General features: G+C 34.7%; 1 protein-coding gene across 1 annotated transcript in view; it reads right to left on the bottom strand.

Moving 5' to 3' along the window:
- The window catches only part of HNF4G (hepatocyte nuclear factor 4 gamma), a 269,988-nt gene that overhangs the window by 26,467 nt on the left and 219,595 nt on the right, over window positions 1-23,926 (bottom strand). Inside the window, exon 6 of the mRNA XM_053713161.1 lies at window positions 3,518-3,673. Within this exon, the coding sequence (XP_053569136.1) occupies window positions 3,518-3,673 (156 nt within the window). The remainder of the gene's footprint in view (window positions 1-3,517; window positions 3,674-23,926) is intronic.

Raw genomic sequence — 23,926 nt, 5'->3', positions numbered from 1 at the left:
GTATCCTCTAATATATGTATAATATATGCAAATTTCCTCTTTTAACTTGAATGTAACATTAAATAGGCTTTTGTGGGCGTTAGGTTTTGCTAGTATTACATGTTGAAAGTAAAAAATTATTAAGCAAGCGAAAACCCAACTAATGCAAAAAGTTGAACTTGGAATATCACAACGACATTAAAGTATTCTCCAATAGACTTCAAAGGAGCATGACAACTGAAATAAAAAAAAACATACTCATGTTCTACTCCAACCGTGGTTATTCAAGAGCGCTAAACCCAGGGCCGCCACTAGAAATTTTGGGGCCCCTGACTTAACCATTGATCAGGCCCCCCCCCCTCCTTTGACATGTGCAATTTTTGACCAAGTGACTAAAATGTATATACACTTTATTCTTAAGTGTCTATTTAAACTTGGAAATGTTGTAAAGGTAGTAACATACAAACACACAGACACACTCACACACTTAAACACACACACACTCACACATAAGGATTCACATATAGAAACTCTAGCAGACACACAAAGAAACACACTCAGACACAGACACTCAGCACTTGTTTAAATTGACCTGACAAGTAATGAGGTAAACTACAGTTTTGTAAAAAAAAAAAAGGAGATTTAGAAAACAAAATATGGAGTTCTGATTATCTTTTTGTAAAGGAAGATGCCAACTAAATGATGACAACAGCATGCAGTGGCTGAAAGGAAGGGCCCTGAATTGCCTAAACAATAATTTAAAGGTTAAATGGTAGATTGGTGACTTCCGGAAAGGCCTAATTAGTCTTAAAGTCTGTAGAAAGATGTGAATAATCAGTAGTAAGGTCAAAATGTCCTAAAAAGGAACAGACAATGGACACACACACACAAACTCAAACTTGCACATACACCCAAGGAAACACCGACAGAGACAGCCTCAGAAAACACACAAAGACATACTCACACACAGACACCCACAGAAAACACACAAAGACATACACACACAGAGAGACAACCACATAAAAGACATACATACACACACCCTCACTGAGACATCCACAGAAAACACACAAAGACATACACACACCCTCACAGAGACACCCACAGAAAACACACACCCTCACAGAGATATCTACAGAAAACACAGACATACACACCCACTCTCACAGAGGCATCCAAAGAAAATACACAAAGACAAACATACACACACCCTCACAGAGACACCCATAGAAAAAGCTCAAAGACATATGCATGCACACACCCTCACAGACATCCACAGAAAATGCACAAAGACATACACACCCACCCTCACAGAGAGACCCACAGAAAAAAAAAATACATACACACTCATAGAGACACAAACCAAAGCACAAAGACATAAGCACAGACACCCACAGAAACACTCACAGGAGGAAACATTTATGCACATTGCATCCCATAAATCAACAGTGTGTGACATGCATGATAACAAAATTGTAGAAATTAAGAGATCACTTTTTAAATAATCATATTTGTAAATGTGCAAACAAAAATAATTCTGTGAATTCAAAATTGTACATTATTGATCTGGGTAGATGGCTAGATGAAGAAAAGTACTTTTAAAAGGTTGACATATGTTTGTTTGATTTTTCCCCATTTTCCCCAACCAAGAGCACCACCTCAAATATAGTGTACAAATGTTCCCATCTGTCAGCTGTACTTATGGAAAATGCTGTACTCTATATGGTCTTGATGGAACCATAAGCTGTGGTACCCACACACTGTACAAACAAAGTGCCAAGTCTGTCTCACACTGTGCATAGTGGTTTAGTGCACACTCAGAAATCCTCTCAAATGCTAATACTTTACTCCTTGTACTAACATCTCCCATGCTAAATTAGCACTCTGCTGTAGTACCCACTGGTGGCTGCCAAAATGTAAAAAAAAAAAAAAAAATTGTTTTTTTTAGTTCTTGTCTCATGGGGCCCCCTGGCCCATTGGGCCCCTGACAGGAGTCACCCCTGTCACCCCCTGATGGCGGCCCTGGCTAAACCTGACATGAAATATGAATATTTCACATTCCAATGTTCCTCACATAGAAGAATATGTTCTTTTATTCTTAAATACATTTTCTATCTGATTTTTTTTTTTGGTCAAATATATATCTATACATACTGTATATATATGTATGTGTATATATATATATATATATATATATATATATATATATATATATATACACACATATATATATACATATATATATATATATATATATATATATATATAATATATGATTATACATAGGTATAGATATGTTCAGAAATATATATAAATATATATTTAAAAATACTTAGTACATGTTTCCCTATGTGAAGAACATTGCAATGTGAAATGTTTACATTGAATACATAATTAAAACCATCATTAAATATTAATATTTAATAAAAATGATTTTTCATGTTTTCAGATATTTGACTGCAAAGGGCTCCGATGCACACACAGACACACACATATATATATATATATATATATATATATATATATATATATATATATATATATATATATATATATATGTATGTATGTATGTATGTATGTATGTATGTATGTATGTGTGTGTGTGTGTGTGTGTTTACATATGTATTTATGCATTTAAATGTTTATATTTGTCTTCCCCTACCCTTTACACAAGTTTTCAAGTCATTCTTACCCGATGTGCATTACATTTGATTGTGCTTGAGCAAACAATTTTACTTTAAACTCATAATATGTGTGCTATTTCTGTTGCGTGCAAAAAGCCGTGGGAAAAAACAACATATTGTTTGTGCGACACAGTTAGTGTGCCACTCATAACCTAGGCCATAATTAGTTCTATCATAGTAATTAACATTGATATTTGTTTTTTCTTCAATTATCATTATTTAGAGCCATGCTTTAAAATGTCCACATTAGTAATCTGTACCATTTTACGCACAGTGTTATTTTATTTTCATTGACAAACCTCTAAAATAAATCAATCAATTTTTACATGAAAAAGTGATTGATAATTGTTTAGTGCCCTGTAGCTAACATGTAGAAAAAGCATTAAAGGGACAGTCTAGTGACTCTAGTCCAAAAAAAAGTTCATGATTCAGATAGAGCATGTAATTTTAAACAATTTTCCAATTTACTTTTATCACCAATTTTTCTTTGTTCTCTTGGTATTCTTAGTTGAAAGCTTAACTTCGGAGGTTCATATGCTAATTTCTTAGACCTTGAAAGCCGCCTCTTAAGAATGCATTTTAACAGGTTTTTCACCACTAGAGGGTGTTAATTCATGCTTTTCATATAGATAACACTGTGCTCGTGCACATGAAGTTACCTGGGAGCCATCACTGATTGGCTAAACTGCAAGTCTGTCAAAAGAACAAATAAAGGGGCAGTCTGCAGAGGCTTAGATACAAGATAATCACAGAGGTAAAAAATATATAAATATAACTGTGTTGGTTATGCAAAACTAGGGAATGGGTAAACAAGGGATTAGACTGTCCCTTTAATCAGTTATCTTTAGTTTTACCTGATCATCCAAAGATAGCTCACAAAAGGCTGGAATGTATTTTGCCCACTCCACCAAGACCAACAGTTGCTGCTTCATAGATTCACAGACATCACTAATGCTGGCAATTTTCTTAGTATTTATGTCAGTATTTGTAACAGGACTTGAGGCAGTGATCTAAACAAGATGAAAAAGTAAAACATGTGAGCAGACTTTATTTAAACATTACTTATGGCTTACACTGTTTTTAAGCAAAAAAATGGAGAATCAACCAAGCAAATAATTGAAATACTATTTTGGCACTATCGATTTTACCAGCATGCATGCAAATGACCAAATCTTTTTTCCTCTCTGCTTTGCTGGTATTGAAGTCTTGAAATGGATCAGTGTAGCTTATATTGAATTAATGAAATAGAAAGAGAAGAATTCATGCTGCAACAACCAGTGTTTTAATGTAAGGGTAACCTGGCTTGTTTGAATTTAAAGTAAATGACATCAACATGTTAACTTTATGCTAAAATATATTTAGGAAAAAAATGTTGTTAGTGAACTGAGTTATGCTCTAGTCTGTAAAAGAAAAACGTATATTATCTTCAGCCGCAGCAGCAGTAGTAGTAGTGCTAATAATATTTTTAGTAGTTGTATTATTATTATTATTATTAATAATAAATAGTAGCAAAAACAATATTACTTTTAGTAGAAGGAGTAACAATATTAGTTTTGTTGTAGTAATTTAATTAATCAACAAATTATGGGATAGGAAACCCATAAAAATTATTTTGCGATTCAGACAGAGCATATCATTTTTCAGAAGTTTACTTATTTTATTACATTTGCTTAGTTCCCATAATATTCTGTGTTAAAGAGATACATAGATGGGCATCTGGAGCCCTACATGGCAGGAAAGAGTGTGCTGCCATCTAGTTTACTTGCAAATGCATAACATTCTTGCAAAACTGCTGACATAGTTCTCCAGAAATGGGCTGGCTCCTAAGCATACGTCACTGCTTTTTAACAAAAGATACGGAGTGAACTAAGAAAAATTGATAATAGAAGTAAATTAGAACATTGTTTAAAATTGCATGCTTTATCTGAATCATGAAAGAAAAAAATTTGGGTTTCATATCCCTTTAAGCCCTAAAAAATCTACAAAAAGATAAAAATAAAACAGACATAAACTTTTAATTATTTAGAAGGCAAGCAAAGTCTAAACATGGTCACAACAGTGTGTTTTAAATAATATCACCAGCACAGAGAACTTTATAGAATCGGAGAAAGAGAATGCTCTTCATCATTTTTAGATGTTGGGTCCTGATGTGACTTTTCTTGTTTATCCTCTTAGCTGCACATGATATTACATACTCAACACATGTTCATATGTATATAAACCTATAGTTATGTAAATGTGTGCCCTGTCCACTGCAGAAAGCCAAGGGGTGGACTGTGCAGTCAGGCAAGAGGACCTGGACTGATGGTCTGGAATGTAAGGGGGCAGCTCCTAGTGTGCTTCTTATACACACAGTCACAAGTGGGTAAATGAGCTAGCACAGAGGTGTCAGGTGTGCTACTCTAGTGGTTGTGACTGTGAGGGAATGGGTGTCACATCCAGGGCTCAAACCTGGGTCTCCAGCATGCTGGGTGGTTTAAGTGCTACTTATGCTTTTTAACTTGTCTTTGTTTTTCCATCTCTCAAGCATCTCTCTAGCTCCTCCTACCTTACAGATGGGGGCAACTTCCAATAAGGCCTTGCACATGTATTGTACATGTTCATGGGTGTGCTGATGCCGTAGTCTGCCTATTATTTTTGTTGCTTACCGGATCTCCCATATTGACTACACTCTCTGCCTGCCATTTCAGATACCTTGCTTCTAGACTGTTCCAGATTGTTTGTCTGTCCTTGAAAATTCTCTCTGGATCCTTTTTTGGTTTTTCTTGCTTGTCTTTGCTGTCTGTCTGACCAATAATATTCTGTTCCCTACTTAACCACTGTGTCCATATTCAAACTCTTTATTAGCTACTCTTACAGTGACAGTGAATAGCTAGGCTAATGGTTGTGAGCTTGACTGGGCAGCAGATGATCAGGAGCTAGTGCAATTCTGGCAGCTGTACTAGAAGTAACTAAGTCATTAAGGGTGGGCAGATTGGTGGCCCTGTTCCTGGAGGGAGGCCCTGTGACTGGGTAGGTGGTTTGTTGTGTGGGGTATGAGAGAGAGTGGCTCTTCGGGTAGGGCCTGTGGCTGTAGGCCCCTGGCCCTTGATTTTGGGGGCCCCGACCCTGGAGGTTCAGGGTGAAGCAGGAAGGCAGTGGGTTCAGGGAGAGCGGCATAGGAGGGCAGAGCATAGGGCAGGGTGCTGGAAGAGATGGAGACCCTTTCCTGATTTTTTGCATTTGGGCCCTTGTTGGAATCAGTCTGCTCCTGAGATTAACTATATAATAGTGATGAATAGAACTTTAACGAATCAATACCATGTAAGTTAATATACTTTTAAACTAACTCCCGTGGCAATTTCAGAAACGCATACTGCCAGTGTATTGTCTCGACATTAAAGGGACATGAAACCCAAAAAAATTCTTTCATGATTCATATAGAGCATGCAAGTTTTAAACTACTTTCTGAGATTAACTATACAATAGTGATGAATAGAGCTTTAATGAATCAATACCATGTAGGTTAATATACTTCTAAACTGTCTTCCGAGGCCATTTCAGTGTGTTTTGCACATATGCACGATAATAGACTATTTCCAACTAGTCTTGGAATAATTGTAAATAAGAAAAAAAATGAACAATTACACTTTATTAAACATATATGCAAAACAGACATTACCAAAAGTGTGATGTGGTAAATAGCTAAGAGGAATGGGTATATTCACTTCCAAATACCAATTTATTCAAGACTATTTATCCACCATCCACCTATTATTAAAAAAGATGATACAAATGGCTATTAGAAAGATGGGAACAATCACTTCCAACGTTCTAGGGTTCAGTAGCCATATATATGTAACATCTCACAGTTAAAAAATATATATAGAATAGGGCTGATGGACCTAGTAAGCATGTGTCCAATCTGATTTAGAATGGGGATAAAGCTTATTGGCAGATATTCAAAGGTCATACATATGAATTTGCACCAGTATTCACACTGACTGCAAAGTGAGCTGTGTGCTCAAAAGTGTCCTCCTGCCTACCTACTGCTCACATTGAACAGAGAGATTGAATATACTTTTAAACTAACTCCCGTGGCAATTTCAGAAACGCATACTGCCAGTGTATTGTCTCGACATTAAAGGGACATGAAATCCAACAAAAATTCTTTCATGATTCATATAGAGCATGTAAGTTTTAAACTACTTTCTTAGATTAACTATACAATAGTGATGAATAGAGCTTTAATGAATCAATACCATGTGCGTTAATATACTTCTAAACTGTCTTCCATGGCAATTTCAGTGTGTTTTGCACATACGCACGATAATAGACTATTTCCAACTAGTCTTGGAATAATTGCAAAGATGTCAAAAATACTTTTCTGAGGCTTTATGAAGTGCCTGAGGTGTCAAAACTGGTCTCAAAAACATGTTGAAAAGTCTTTGGAAAATGGATTGTGAAGCCTGAGAACCTTTTGACCCCATAGTAAAAATAGGGTGTTTGTGGGGATTTGAAAACAAGATTACTGCTGTAGGGATAGATTAAAAAACCCACTGTTGTGATATTGTCAAATCGAAAAGTGGCCTTTTCAGCCAGAAAAAGAGCCAAAGCGGCAACAGCTGGTGGACTGCAAATGGCCTCATTGTGAAGCAGGGTACTCAGAGAAAGCACTGAGAGGTAAATGTGAGTATTGTTATGGCATTAAAGGGACATGCAATCTAAAAAATGTTTTCCATGATTCAGATAGAGCATGCAATTTGTAATACCTTTCTAATATTCTTCTATTATCAAACGTTTTTATTTTCTTGGTATCTTTGTTGAAAAGCAGGGAGGATGCACATGTCTGGAGCCCTATATGGCAGCAGTTTTGCAAGAATGTTACCCATTTGCAAGAGCACTAGATTGTAGCACTATTTTCTGCCACATAGTGCTCCAGACACCTACCAGGTATCTCTTCAACAAAGAATACCATGGGAACAAAGCAAATATGATAATAAAAGTAAATTGGAAACTTTTTAAAATTGTATGCGCTGTCTGAACCACAAAAGAACATTTTTGAATTCTATCTTTAGTAATGATTATTTTTAACCAAATATTTAGTAAAAGAAAATAAATCATTTCAAATACCATTTCTATATCTTTTGCAATTTAAGTTATACATAAAAATCGAACAACGCTATTAATCTTTTGCTTGCAAATAAAGGGCTAGATTACAAGTGAAGTGCAATCATTTGCACCTGAGTGATCGCGAGGATTTACGCTCATCAGGCTTACTGCTCGTATTACAAGTTGAAAGTAAGCGCGATCGCGTGAGTGCAGTCGCGAAGTATGCTACAATCATTACCTCGACTTCAGAGCTCTGGTTAACTGTTTCGCAAAACTTAAAGTGCCACAAAACACATCAAAAATACATTGCAAAGTACACTTACACTCATAATAAAAAATTCCAAAAAGAATATTGCACACAAAAGTTATAAAGACTCAAAGATATGAGATCTCGGTTATTAGAATAAAAAGCCAGCAAAGGGCTTTAACATAAAGATACAAACATATACATTGCAAAAGATGTATATGTATGTGAGTATATATGTGTTTATGTATTAATATGTGTATATATATATATATATAATCCTCAAAGTATTAGCGCTCTGAATCAGGCACACAAAACCTCCACAATTCTCATCCCAAGGTTAGGTAAAGTAAACAAATAGTCTCAAAGCGAAGGTTATGATAAAAAATCCAAACTTTATTCTTTATTCCAAGCGATAAAACGATAAAAGCATCTTAAGTGGAAAAAGCCAGCAGTGACTATTCCATCAGGTCACTGAACAGATCCTCGCGCAGATGCGTTTCGTGTGCATGCGCACTTGTTCACTAATTACCTGAGGATCTGTTCAGGTACCTTTTAAGGCTGTTCAATTAATTAATTACAAATCTTTAGGATCTGATTGGTTGCCAACATCACACTTGTCACTTCTAAATGTAGTAACATTCATTTTCAACATGGGTACATTTCAAAGTGAATCTATGTATAGATATGACCTCAAACTAAAAACTTGAAATGTCAATGTTTAGTTATGACCTTATTCATTTACTAAATGACCGCTATAGTCCAGTGTATACGGAACATATGTGTACATGTCTAAATTTATTTAGAGCAAAGCGTCTTTTAAACCCTATGGCCTCTAGTTATCAACGTGTCTACTTACCTGCCTTCGCCGGCCCAATACGTCCGCCTAAGCTCGCCTACCATCGCCACCGCGGACCTGAATAAGCTTGCCAAAGTTATCAATAAAGCTGTCAAAAAGCTGTCAAAAAGCTGCGCACCAAGTACGGGGCGATGAGCAGCGGATTGTGATAGTTATCACTCATCCGATCTCACTGCTCTTCGGCTTTTTCCCAGCTTTATTGATACCCCTGTCACTAAGCACTCACACTATACTACCCTATACCGGCGCCCCCGGAGCCCCCTGCAACTAAATAAAGTTATTGACCCCTAAACCGCCGCTCCTAGACCCGGCCGCAACTATAATAAATGTATTAACCCCTAAACCGCCGCTCCTGGAGCCCACCGCCACTCTAATAAACTGATTAACCCCTAAACCGCCGCTCCCGGACCCCGCCGCCACCTACATAATACCTATTAACCCCTATCCTGCCCCCCTATACCGCTGCCACCTATAATAAATTTATTAACCCCTATCCTGCCGATCCCATACCCCGCCGCAACTAAATAAATTGTTTAACCTCTAAACCGCCACTCCCGGACCCCGCCGCAACCTATATTAAACTTATTAACCCCTAATCTGCCCCCCCTACACCGTCGCCACCTATAATAAATTTATTAACCCCTATCCTGCCCCCCTATACCGCCGCCATCTATATTAAACTAATTAACCCCTAAACCTAAGTCTAACCCTAACCCTAACACCCCCCTAACTTAAATATTATTTTAATAAATCTAAATAAAATTACTCTTATTAACTAAATTAATCCTATTTAAAACTAAATACTTACCTATAAAATAAACCCTAATATAGCTACAATATTACTAATAATTATATTGTAGCTATTTTAGGATTTATTTTTATTTTACAGGCAAATTTCAATTTATTTTAACTAGGCACAATAGCTATTAAATAGTTATTAACTATTTAATAGCTACCTAGTTAAAATAAAGACAAATTTACCTGTAAAATAAAAACTAACCTAAGTTACAATTACACCTAACACTACACTATCATTAACTAAATTATTCCTATTTAAAACTAAATACTTACCTGTAAAATAAACCCTAAGATAGCTACAATGTAATTAATAATTACATTGTAGCTATTTTAGGATTAATATTTATTTTACAGGTAACTTTGTATTTATTTTAACTAGGTAGAATAGTTATTAAATAGATATTAACTATTTAATAACTACCTAGCTAAAAGAAATACAAAATTACCTGTAAAATAAATCCTAACCTAAGTTACAATTAAACCTAACACTATACTATCATTAAATAAATTAAATTATTATCTACAAATACCTACAATTAAATACAATTAAATAAACTAACTAAAGTACAAAAAAACTAAGTTACAAAAAATAAAAAAAATATTACAAGATTTTTAAGCTAATTACACCTAATCTAAGCCCCCTAATAAAATAACAAAGCCCCCCAAAATAAAAAAATGCCCTACCCTATTCTAAATTAAGATAGTTAACAGCTCTATTACCTTATCAGCCCTTAAAAGGGCCTTTTGCGGGGCATGCCCCAAAGAAATCAGCTCTTTTGTCTGTAAAAAAAACCACAATACCACCCCCCAACATTACAACCCACCACCCACATACCCCTACTCTAACCCAAACCCCCCTTAAATAAACCTAACACTACCCCCCCGAAGATCATCCTACCTTTAGCCGTCTTCAGCCAGCCGACCACCGATGGAACAGAAGAGGACATCCGCAGCGGTCGAAGTCTTCATCCAAGGGGCGCTGAAGAGGTCTTCCATCCGATAGAAGTCTTCATCCAGGCGGCGTCTTCAATCTTCATCCATCCGGAGCGGAGCCATCTTCAAAGCAGCCGACGCGGAGCCATCTTCATCCACTGACGCCTACTCGCCGAATGAATATTCATTTAAGTGACGTCATCCAAGATGGCGTCCCTCGAATTCCGATTGGCTGATAGGATTCTATCAGCCAATCGGAATTAAGGTAGGAAAAATCTGATTGGCTGATCCAATCAGCCAAACAGATTCAAGTTCAATCCGATTGGCTGATCCAATCAGCCAATCAGATTGAGCTCACATTCTATTGACTGTTCCGATCAGCCAATAGAATGCAAGCTCAATCTGATTGGCTGATTGGTTAGTTTTTATTTTACAGGTAAATTTGTCTTTATTTTAACTAGGTAGCTATTAAATATTTAATAACTATTTAATATCTATTGTGCCTAGTTAAAATAAATTGAAATTTGTAAAATAAAAATAAATCCTAAAATAACTACAATATAATTATTAGTTATATTGTAGCTATATTAGGGTTTATTTTATAGGTAAGTATTTATTTTTAAATAGGATTAATTTAGTTAATAAGAGTAATTTTATTTAGATTTATTAAAATAATATTTAAGTTAGGGGGGTTAATTAGTTTAATATAGATGGCGGCGGTATAAGGGGGCAGGATAGGGGTTAATAAATTTATTATAGGTGGCGGCAGTATAGGGGGGGCAGGATAGGGGTTAATAGGTATTATGTAGGTGGCGGCGAGGTCCGGGAGCGGCGGGTTAGGGGTTAATAAGTTTATTAGAGTGGCGGTGGGGTCCGGGAGCGGCAGTTTAGGGGTTAATAAGTTTATTAGAGTGGCGGTGGGCTCCGGGAGTGGCGGTTTAGGGGGTAATACATTTATTAAGTTGCGGCTGTATAGGGGGGGCAGATTAGGGGTGTTTAGACTCGGGGTACATGTTAGGGTGTTAGGTGCAGACGTTTCCCATAGGAATCAATGGGATGTCGTGCAGCAGCGAACATGAACTTTCACTATGGTCAGACTCCCATTGATTCCTATGGGATCCGCCGCCTCCAGGGAGGCGGATTGAAAACCAGGTACGCTGGGCCGGAAAAGTGCAGAGCGTACCTGCTAGTCATTTGATAACTAGCAAAAGTAGTCAGATTGTGCTGAACTTGCATTCGGAACATCTGGAGTGACGTAAGAATCAATCTGTGTCGGACTGGGTCCGGCGGATCGAAGCTTACGTCACTATATTCTACTTTTGCCGGTGTGTAGGGCTTGATAACTAAGGCGAATCAGCCTCGCCACAAATACGCTGCGGAATTCCAACGTATTTGCGGTTGACGGCTTGATAACTAGGGGCCTATGTTTGAAACATAAGTATATAGGACATATGGTCTAATATGTGAGGAAAATATACACATATAAACACATATGTATAAATATACAGACATATATATAAGTGCATTAGAGCCCTTTGCTGTTAAGTAGATGAAAACATGTAAAAACATATTTATGCAATATTAATATATAAAATATAGGTTTTAACTATATATTTACTATAGATATTTCACATTCGAATGTTCTGCACAGCATAATATGTTCTATGTACAGTATTCCTAAATAGATATTCCTATATATATCTGTATATATCTATACCTATATATAACCATATAGATACAGTATATAGGTATAAATATATATTTGTGCAAAAAAACAATCAGATATATGTAGAAATATGTATTTAGGAATACATAGAACATAATCAGTTATGTATAGCACATTGGAATATGAAATATTCATATTTTCATGTCGGTTTAGTGCAAATAAGAATAGGCAATCGTGTTTGTGCGAGAGTGGTATTAGATTTTTTTCCCAAGTATTTTTTTCCATTGACTCTAATGGGGGTATACGCGAATGCACTCACAATATTCTAAGTTCACATTTTTGCACTATTCGGGTTACCGCTAAAGCAAAAACTGTTTTTTTTTAACTTAAAATACAAGCACAGCCCAACTAGGGCAAATATCTTACTTCTAACAGAGTTAGCGATCTAGCGGAAGCGAAAAATACAGCTCCACTTGTAATCTTGCCCTAAATAATTGTAAAACTGAATAGAATATATTGCAAATAATGTGGATAAGATAATACATTTAAAGCTAAATGAGAAAAGCTATTTAAAACTATAAAACTATGGACAAAAATTGTTATAGGTGAAATGAGATTTTGTTTGCTAAACTATAAAATCACACTAGAAGCTTGTAAAAAGATGTCCTTCAGAAATTCCACCAAATAAATACTTGGATGATATGTATGCCATGTGAACAAACAACATCAAATGTGTTAAAACCCTTTAGTAAATACCATTGTCTACATATTTATGATAGTGTGCAAATAGTGGTAAGTGGAACATGCATAATAACAATGTATTCAAAGCCAAAAGTCAAATATAATAGCATTATTATGCTTCAGTATATATATTATGAGAAAGTGTGTGTCACAAGAGTAAAAATAAGTAAACAGTACAGCAGTATATTTCATTTAAATGAAACATGTTGAAAATCACAAATCAACAAAACATAATACTAAGATGCATTACAGAGAAATCCCAACTTTCAAATAAAGGACAATTCTTTTTTCAAGGACATGACAGAGTTTAATATTTGAAAATACATTTTTTTGTAGAAAATGTTATAAACGCTGCTGCTATTGAATGCTAAAGACACATGAACCAACCTAATCTCCTGTAAGCCCACCTAGGTTTAATCTTCAACAAAGGATACAAACAGAAACAGAACAAAGCAAAATTGAGGTGAATTAGAACTTTTTTTAATTGCACTCTCTGTCTAAATCATGACAGTTTACCTTTAGGAAATGCAAATATCACTGCATTTGGTTCAACGTGTATACTTTGTCCAGATTGTCACATTCTATCCATTCCATTTCTGCAGATTTTTATATTGAAAAATGTGATTAATGATAGAATTCTATCAATAATCAGGATATTATGATCATTTGAGGGTTGTTTTTTTCATGTAGATATGATTAGAGCTCCAGGTAATGGACTGAAATTTGTAGATGTTCATACAAATTGCAGATTTGTAGATGTTTTGTAGATGTCAATATAATATTTTCTAGTCAGATGCACCACTTTCAAGTGATTTAGCATATAAGTATAATGTCCCTTTTTCTTTCCAAATAGTCTTTCATTACACTAAACTTGTTAAAAGCATTAACACAAATAATACATATATACTAGGAATCATTCTTGTGTAAATATTACATTGTTTAAAGCAGGGTGAATATGAGTTAAATTAAATCGATTTAAATCATGATTTAAATCACTAGTCAGTAATATTTTATTTAAATCATTGTTTTCTTTGAGAAAATTGCTAATTTATTTAAATACCTCTTAAAATATATAGATAAAAATTGTAAATTGATGGGAGGTGAACTATCTCCAGTCATTCCTATTTAATCAAATTTTTTATTTGTACTTTATTGGAAGGAGTAAAATAATAATTTCCTCAATAATAACAATTTAAATTGTTTCATTTAATTAAAAATTTTTATTTTCCTTAATAATAATAACAACAATAATAATAATAATAATAACAATGAAATAGTATTGGTAGCAGATATAGCAGGGTCCTTATGTCACTATACAGATTGCTAGTAAGGCTTCATCTTGAATTTTGTGTACAGTTCAAAAATAAGTAACAAGGTTTAAAAATTAGAAAAAGGCAAATTCTTAATAAATGATCATTTATTATGAACAAAAAGGAGTCACAGTGCATTTATATAAAAAAGAGTTAACAAAAAATTACACAAAGCAACAGTTTTTAAAGCAAAAAGGAGTAAAAACAGAACCTAATACTGTACTAGCTTAGATATCTGTGTCAAGGGATTTGGCAAGGAAATATGGCCATTTATGCTTTTTCTAAGGTCAGGTTTCTAACCAGGCCTCTTCCAGAGTGGGCAATAAAGGTAGCACCCCCTTTTATGGCAGACTATAAAAAAGGCCTGTAGTCCTGGCTGAAATTTTAGTAAGATTTTCAAAACACTTTAGATATGTGCACTGATAAAATTAGTTTTGAATGAATAATTTGTTGCACAACAAAAAAATATTTTGTTTCATCCAACATGTTTTAAGCGGTGGCGTTTAAAATTAATTTGTTAAAGAAAATCTATGTCTTCACTACTTCCTATGTGAAACGTCACCAGGGTAGCAGAGGAGTAGCTGGATATATATATATATATATATATATATATATATATATATATATATATATATATATATGATATCATTTTTTACAGATGAACCACACTGTGAAGGATCTGCGCTTCATCCTTATCGACCATGTACCAACATTAAGGTGAGGGGGTAATAGAAAGAAGAGACTTCTACAAATTGAAGCTAAATGGATCCATAGACTGGGAACGGTACAACCTGGCGGATTAAACACCAATGTGGACTGGCACTGTTTTTTATAACATCTGTTTTTTTATAACATCTTTTTTTTGTGATGTTTCTACCATACTACCATTTATGGTATAATTGAGAGTCCACGCACAATCCATAGTGTCCCTGTGGGCATACTGAGAGTCCACACACAATCCATCCTTCAATGCCATACTCTTGGAGACATAAAGCTGATATTTCCATCGCAGAGATAAATAGCTGTTTGAGACTATGACAAGAAACCTTCCTATATGTTCTGATGGGTATAAGCAGGTGGCTTAGGTACGTGGATCTCTAGGTATGAGTAGCCTTACACTAGCATTGATTTGTGCGCAGAGCCTATGACATGAGATCAGCTTCCATATGATGGTCTCCTATTATTATTAGTCACATATATTTTCCCATAGGATAACTGGCCTTTCCACTAATAGTCATTAGCAGCTGGGTGGTACACGGTACTTGCTACACCTATGAAATGTGAGGAATTAGCCTGTAATAGTCTTTGAGCGGTCTGTGAGCTTATGACAAGAGTCCTTTCCAATTTAGGTTTGACTTTTTAGTGGTTTAGTTTTGACTTATCTATTTTTATTTAGGCTAATTCACGTGATTATGCTGCTATGCCCATAATAGTCTTATCTTTGTCTTATTATTACTTGTTGTTGTACTATAGTTCACTTGGCTTTATGCCATATAACTCGCTGCCATATGTATATATAGGACCAGTCCTGCTTGGCTTTTACTCAGAATGACTAGTGTGGGTGTCTATACATTGTTTATAATATTTATGACAGCCTGCATGTTATCGATTTATTGAGGTCAGGTATAACAGTGACCTATTATCCATCCACAGTGCATATTGTTGTTTACGGTTCTTTGTGTGCATGCTTGTGATTGGGTATACATAATACAATGTATCGATTGCCATCTCAACCACTGTATGTACTGTCTGGTGGATTGTATATGTAGTATGGGACATTGCCGTGACAACCTGCCGCCAGCACGCTGCTATGAGCCGCTCCTATGTGGGCTTGTTATGTTTCACTGCCTGTTGCCACGGTAACGCCTAATACGGCTCTGTGATTGATCGGTTTCTGGTCACATGGGTTTGATCAGAGTTGGTGACCATGCCCACCGCCGAACACGCTGAGCTGAGCGTGGTAAGTAATGGCGGATATGTTTGCTGTTGTTTATAAGTGTTACTTGTAATATGAATATATGTTCCCCTTTTTTGCAGCTTTATTAGTTTAATAGAGCCTGACGTGCTAATCATTGACTGTTGATCGATGGTGCGTAATGAATAATAATGCATATTTTGGATATAATTCCATATCCACTTTTAACTTTGTCACTATTTCATAATATCACTTCACATGTAGGTCTTACTAGACCTTGCACATCTAATATACTATTCATGATGAAACACTGATGTTTACTTGTTTTGATGATAATTTTGTATACAAGAGATGTATTATCATCTCCTATTGATTTGATTTGATTTATTGGATTGGCTGAATTGAGATTGGGGAGGGGCTTGTTGGGTATTTAACACTGCTTGTATCACATTTTGGGTTGTCTGAAGAAGGGGTGAATGCCCCGAAACGTCACTGCCTAATAAAAGTGTGCTGTGCTTAAATCCAGTGAGTGCTTATTATCTGATTTAATTTTATATATATATATATATATATGAAAAAAGGGAGATTGTGAACTGGCGCAAAGCTAAAAATTAATCCTGCACTATGATATATAAAAATAATAATAAATATACACAATCTTAGTTATAATATACCTCATAAGGTTTATTTTAGAAAAACACCATTATTATGATTCTTGATGTCCTTATGATGCACTCAGCCTGAGATACATTTTCACTACTTATGTGTAGAAGTGCTTCTAATTACCTAATTATGTATTGAGGTTTTCAAATGTGAGCTCATTACCATATGCTACTCGCTGTGTGTTTCCTTTTTCTTTCATGTAATCTGTGACTTTATCCTTAGACAAAGTTGGATAGCATTACTATATAATGTTGAGATAAGATTTGCCTGGTGTTTGTGACAAGACCATACCTACACTATGCGGCCCTTACCTCATATAGATTGAGGTAGAAGAGTTTAAGTAGATGCCCGAGAGGGACTAGGATCCTTGTCTCCAATTTCTCGTTTTTATGAACTGCTAGCTGATTACGTCTATTTAATTTAATGCACATAATCTTTAAATCACTGGGACTTTTTATTGGGACTTTTTATGTATTTCTATTTTCAATGTAACTGCTACAATTGATCTTAATACTCTGAGATTTAGGATATTTGTATATATATATATATATATATATATATATATTCAAAACCTTATGTGGTCTATTATAACTAAGATTGTGTATATTTATTTATTATTTTTATATATAATAGTGTAGGATTCATTTTTAATTTTTAGCTTTGCGCCAATTCACAATCTCCTTTTATTTCACATTTGTTTTGTTATTGTGTTTCTGGGTTTGAGGGAAGCCAGATAACACAATAGGTGGATTTTGGTAGCATATTTCACTTTTTAAACCCTGAATTCACAGCGCCCAGGTTACATTCCTTTTCTGATATATATATATATATACATTCTTTGGATCTATTCTAATCCTAGATGACATACTCAAAAATGGTGTTACAATAATGATAGGGGGGAAAAACAGTGTACAATGTATGTTTAAACTATTAATATAATTTTAGAAAATACTTCTGCATATTATTTTCAGGCTACTCTTTGATTATGAATATATTCTTCTATCTAGCATTTATTGATTGTTTAATGTCTCTTTACAAACATTTGTTATTTCTTATCAGTCAAGTATTTCTTCCTGATAAACTAAGGCACAATTAATAATAATGAATTCTTTGTTTCTACTACACACTTTATGGGGCACTAAACTCAAAATTAAACTTTCATGATGCATGATTCATGCAATGAAAAAAACCATTCCAATGACTTCCATTATCAAATTATGCTCAGTCTTTTTATATGCACATTTCCCAAGGCACCATCTCCTACTGAGCATGAGCAAGAGATTACAGTATATACTAGAGATGTGCATTCAGTTTAGGATTAATACACATTTGTCTGACTTGGTGCAGATACGGCAAACAGATGAATGGACAAAGAACAAATAATTGGTTGACCAAATTGAATTGTTCATTTGTTCTTGCTGTTTGGCTCCAAAAAGTTTGCAAAGAAGCAGGAAGGGCCAGAAGAGCTATATTGTTTGGCTATCTGCATGTGCATCGGACAAAGTTTCGATTTGGACAAATCATTTTTTTTTTTATTTCAAACCCTTTCAGGTCTTCTGACATTTTGTTCATTTGTTTTGTTGATGAAATACCTTAAACAAATAAAATGCCTGTATTAAAAACATTAAACCCCCTACCTACGCTATTTAACTCCTAAGCTGACGCAACACCCCATCACAATAAAGCCCCTACTATTAACCCCAAACTGCAACAAAATCCCATTGCAATACATCCCATACACTATTAACCATTAAACTGCCACAACTCCCATTGCAACAAAACCCTACACTATTTAAAGTGATACTAAACTTAACGTGACAAGAATAAAAATTATGTTTTTGTGCCCAATGTTTTGTTAATTTTTTTTTTATAATGTATTAGGTTAATTGCCTCTTTATCATTCTGTTCTATTTTCAAAATTAACCACACCCTGCCTGCCCACTTAGTTGCTCTATTTTTTTCAGATGTGACGTTTTGACCTCAAATTAAATCCTAGTGTTTATCATACAGCATTCCGTGCGGGGGGGAAAGGTGAAGAGCTGTGCATACGCTTTGTTCTTTCAGAGGACTTCTGAGGGTGATGGACAATGTGAACGTGCACAATTCACACATGTGCACTTTATCTAAAGTGGATTCTTTGCTACGTCACTGTAAGTTCCAGATCACGATTTACAAGTAAGTGTTGCACACGGCTGCAGCGTTGTAAGATTTTTTTAAATCAGTAAGTATCATCCGAATATCAATATACAATCTTTTTCTATATAAACTTTAAAAAATCAAATAAGTATTGTATCGGACTGCAATCTGCCATATCTGAAATCATCATAAATGAAAATATAATATAAAATGTTATAATATTTAAAAGTATCAAATATAAAGTCAGCATGTAGCTGTAAACATTTATTTACAATTGCAATATTCTTTGAAATCTGGACTGCTAATATTGAGGTTTTTGTTCTCAGTGTGTATTGATATTTATACAAATGTGAGACACAGCAATATATCAGAATTCTTTGACACTCCTTTTTTACTTTGCCAGCATGTATGATGACATGAGTTTGAACAGATGATGAAAGTTCGTGCTGCGTATTTGTGCCACTGTTGGCTACGTAGAGAGCGGGTCAGAGCATTCTCTATATCACTGCAGTACAAAAACAGAATGAATACTAAAGCCCTATCAAAACACCCTAAAAAACTAACACTAAACCTGGTTCCCAAATCTTTATTACTCACCATTCAAAGTATTCTCTTCTTTTTTAAAGGGATAGGGGAGTGAAAATTAAACTTGCATGATTTAGATAGAGCATGTAATAATTAAGATATTTTTAAATTCACTTCTATTTTAAGATTTGCTTTGTTATCTTGTTATTCCTTGTTGAAAAATAATATGCACATACCCTACACTAGTGGGAGCTAGCTGCTGTTTGGTGCCTGCACACATTTGTCTCTTGTGATTGGCTAACTAGATGTGTTCAGCTAGCTGCTAGTAGTGCAATGCTGCTCCTTCACAAAAAATGATAACAAGAGAATAAAGCAATTTTGATACTAGAAGTAAATTGGAAAGTTGTTTAAAATTGTATGTTCTATCCAAATCGTGAAAGAAAATGTTGGGGTTTCCTGACCCTTTAACCTAAAGTAATACAAATGCTAAAGGGATCCTCTTCTTTTCTTGATCCATTTTAATCCAACAATTTAAAGGGTTCTCTTCTTTTCTTGATCCAACATAATGCAAATAGGCAAAGGGGTCTGGTGGTAGCTTCACTGTGGCAGCTCCTCTTTGGCGAGGATCCTTGGTGGTGATGCCACCTCTGCTTCTTAGGTGCTCTGTCTCTAAGCTGTCCCCGTAGCACTCTGATTCTTGGCTGCCAGTGTCCTGCAAGTTCTATTGGCTGATTTTAAATTCAATGTCAAATCAGCCAATAGAAGGAGTTCTTAAAAAAAAACAGCAAATAGGAGAGAAACAATTTTTTTTCTCGCTGATTTTAAATTCAAATTCAAATCAGCCTATAGAATTTGCTTTTTTCCTATTGGCTAATTAAAAAAGAGCTCCTTCTATAGGCAGATTGTGGAGGTTTAGGGGTTAATAGAGAGGGGGTTTCTTGAGAAGGGGTTAATATTGTAGGGGTTTTAATGTGATGGGTTTTGTGACCATTTAGGGGTTAATAGTTTAGAGGGCTTATTGCAATGGGATTTTGGAAGTTTAGGGGTTAATACTGTAGGGAGTTTATATTGCAATGGGAGTTGTAGCTGTTTAGGAGTTTATAGCATAAAGCTGTAGGGGGTTTATCACAGATTTTTGTTTGCATGAAAAGAATAACAAATAAACAAAAAATACACAAATTAGGCAATATTTGGACTAACATAGATTTGTCTGAATCTAAATGCAAATGTCTAGTAATACTGAACCCTGTCCAATCGTGCCATACTATTACTAATGACTGATATTAGACAATCATGCATTAAATGTTTAATTTTAGTCATATAGGCTTGTCCATTCAAGCTTTAACCTAGCACAGGAGGTGGGAGACTAGGGGAAGCGTGGACATTTTCATTCACTTTTACCTAACTGCATGTTCTGAGTTTTAGTCAATGTATATGCCTCTGTGAGCTGGTGATTAACTCAAATTCATTCAACTATATGTTTGTTCTGTTAGTATTGAATAATAATATAATGTAAGATTTTTTTTTCAAAAAATTAGCTGTACATATTTGCTGTATCCATTGGAAATAACGTTAACTAATCTGAATCCAATTTTCAGCGAAAACCAATGCCCACATGAATAAAATTTGGCGCAAATGGACATTGGGAAAAATCTGAAACAAATTACTCAGATTAAACAAATTTTTCACCCACGCACATCTCTAGTATACACATATATGAGTCTGTAATTGGCTGATGGCTGTCACATAAAATAGGGTTTAGGGAATTGGAATCAATCTTTGAAATGTCTCAAAATATGTATTTTATTGCTAATAAAAATTCAAGTGCTATTTTATTGTCTTTTCACTATGCATTTGTGGATTATAAAATTCTATTGTATTTAATAGTACAGGTAGAAAAACATTTATTGAAACTGCTTGGGACAGGAAAATGTTTGTATTTCAAAATAGTTTTATTTTGGAATATTTGCATCATGGGACAATTTGAAGAGGGGATGGGACCAAGTGTAAACAATAATATCTTATGTCATTTAGGCATTATTTACATGTCGTAATACAGCTTATACATGTAACCTAAGGGTAGTTTTTTATCATATGTAATACTTTTTATACATAGTAGCCTCAGGGCGAGAGTACAGTACTATAATCAGATAGGTAATATTTGTTTTTTTTAAATAAATGTAGACTTAATTTTTGCATTTTAAAAACACAAGAAAGCAAAGACACCGGCAGAGAAGATTGTAACTTACAAGGCAATTTTTTTTTATATATATATATAATTTTTATTCTTTTAAAATATTAATTAAAAAGTCTGGATTTCAGTAAGTTTGGATTTTGAAATTCCGGATTTGGGGATTTGTATTGTATTTAAAGGGACAGTAAACCTTAAAAATAATGTTATATAATTCTGCACATAGTGCAGAATTATATAACATTATATTAGCGCAAACGTTTTAAAACAAAATTTCCCCTTTGAATTTTAAAAAAAAACTGCTGTTTTACAGACCCGCTCTCTGTGATCTTCTGAGCGGGTCTGTTTTTTTCAAACAGCGCATTGGGCCAGCTGTATAGTCACAACCCGGCCCGACCGCGCCATAGCACTAATAGGTGCAGCTCGCTCCTGCTCTGTCAGACAACAGGAGCGAGCTGCACTTAGTGCTATGGCGCGGTCGGGCCGGGCTGTGACTATACAGCTGGCCCGATGCGCTGTTTGAAAAAAACAGACCCGCTCAGAAGATCACAGAGAGCGGGTCTGTAAAACAGCAGGGGTTTTTTTAAATTCAAAGAGGAAATTTTGTTTTAAAACGTTTGCGCTAATATAATGTTATATAATTCTGCATTATGTGCAGAATTATATAACATTATTTTTAATGTTTACTGACACTTTAATATATGTATATTTTATACCAGTAATTACTTAACTGGCTCTAGTTTAATGTTAAACAATATTTTGCACGCTGCCGTAATGCAATATTTTATTTAATGGTTATTGAACTGTTGATACAAATCTTACTTTACATTGGCCTTGACAGGAAAGCAAATACAATTTTTAACAATGCCACCTTCCTGCAAATGATTGCATAATTGCATTACCAAATTACTTCTTTATCTTTCTGCAAGTCTAAATTTTATTTTGTCACTCCTCAAACAGAACTTATATATTTTCATTTTTAGTGAAGTCATTTATATTGGGAACTTCTCATTGATCATAAAGAGATTACAATATTTACAGGGAAATGTAAAGCATTATTATTTGGCTGGTGTAAGGTGACTTTGAATTTTGTTTTGCTGCATTTTCACATACTTCCTCAAAAACCTTTGCAAGCATACAAAACTGTTGTCAAGGGATACATTTCCCTAAACCCCCATTTGTGACTTTGCTGTCTTTAGAGGAAAATTACAGCTCAGATATATACTTATAAATATATAGTTACATATTTTATTTATCCCACATCCTATCCTATTTGTAGTTAGTATATTATTCACAGTTGTATTTATAATGCTATATATATATATATATATTATATATTTTACATTATCTATCTATTTATCTATCTAATCATCTATCTCTCTCTCTGTATATATATATATATATATATATAAATTCGATCAAAAGATACAGGCACTCACTGGTCTTTGTATTAAAACTAATTCATTTATTGATATAAATTTAAAAAGAGGACATAACGTTTCGGCACATTACTGTGCCTTTGTCAAATGTCACATAAATACAACGAACACCCTAAAATCAATGACAAACAAGTGTGTACATGCTCCCTTTATACTTATCACATAGTCACTGCGACCACATACGCATCGCCATCAGACACGTGGACATGACGTCATCAAAATATTCCGACTTGCGGAGCGTCATAACGTAAATGTCAACGTTGTCATAGCAACGTCTATACACCAACAATTTCTATCATGATTGTATATGAATAAGCAAAAAGGAGGATATGCCTTGATCACTTAGTAAAGCTGTTACAAATTTCGTGAACTTAATGAGGCAATGCGCAACCCAATATAGTGCAAAGGGATTCTTATAAGGGATAACATTAACATCGCAAATAGGCCTGCCCCAGTACCCAAGTGGAGCATTTCACATTGCTGTTAACTTGTAATACCAGCGCACATTAGCGCTTTCACAAAAGTGATATTTAGCACTCCACTTGTAGTCTGGCCCTTTGTGATTTCTATAATTTTATTGAAAATGTGTGTGCTAACGTTAATTTCTTTTATGCAACTTTTGAAAAACAGTATTCTGACAGCTTTGTGAAGTTGAAAATCATGATCATTTTTAGCAGCTAAAACAAAGTTTAAATTAATTACACTAGTTACAGAAATGTCCCATTTTTACTTATCTAGAAAAAGGACATACA

The sequence above is a fragment of the Bombina bombina genome, chromosome 5 (assembly GCF_027579735.1).
Source record: "Bombina bombina isolate aBomBom1 chromosome 5, aBomBom1.pri, whole genome shotgun sequence".
NCBI lineage: Eukaryota > Metazoa > Chordata > Amphibia > Anura > Bombinatoridae > Bombina > Bombina bombina.
The sequence above is the reverse complement of the archived record's forward strand: the minus strand, read 5'-3'. Positions and strand labels throughout refer to the sequence as shown.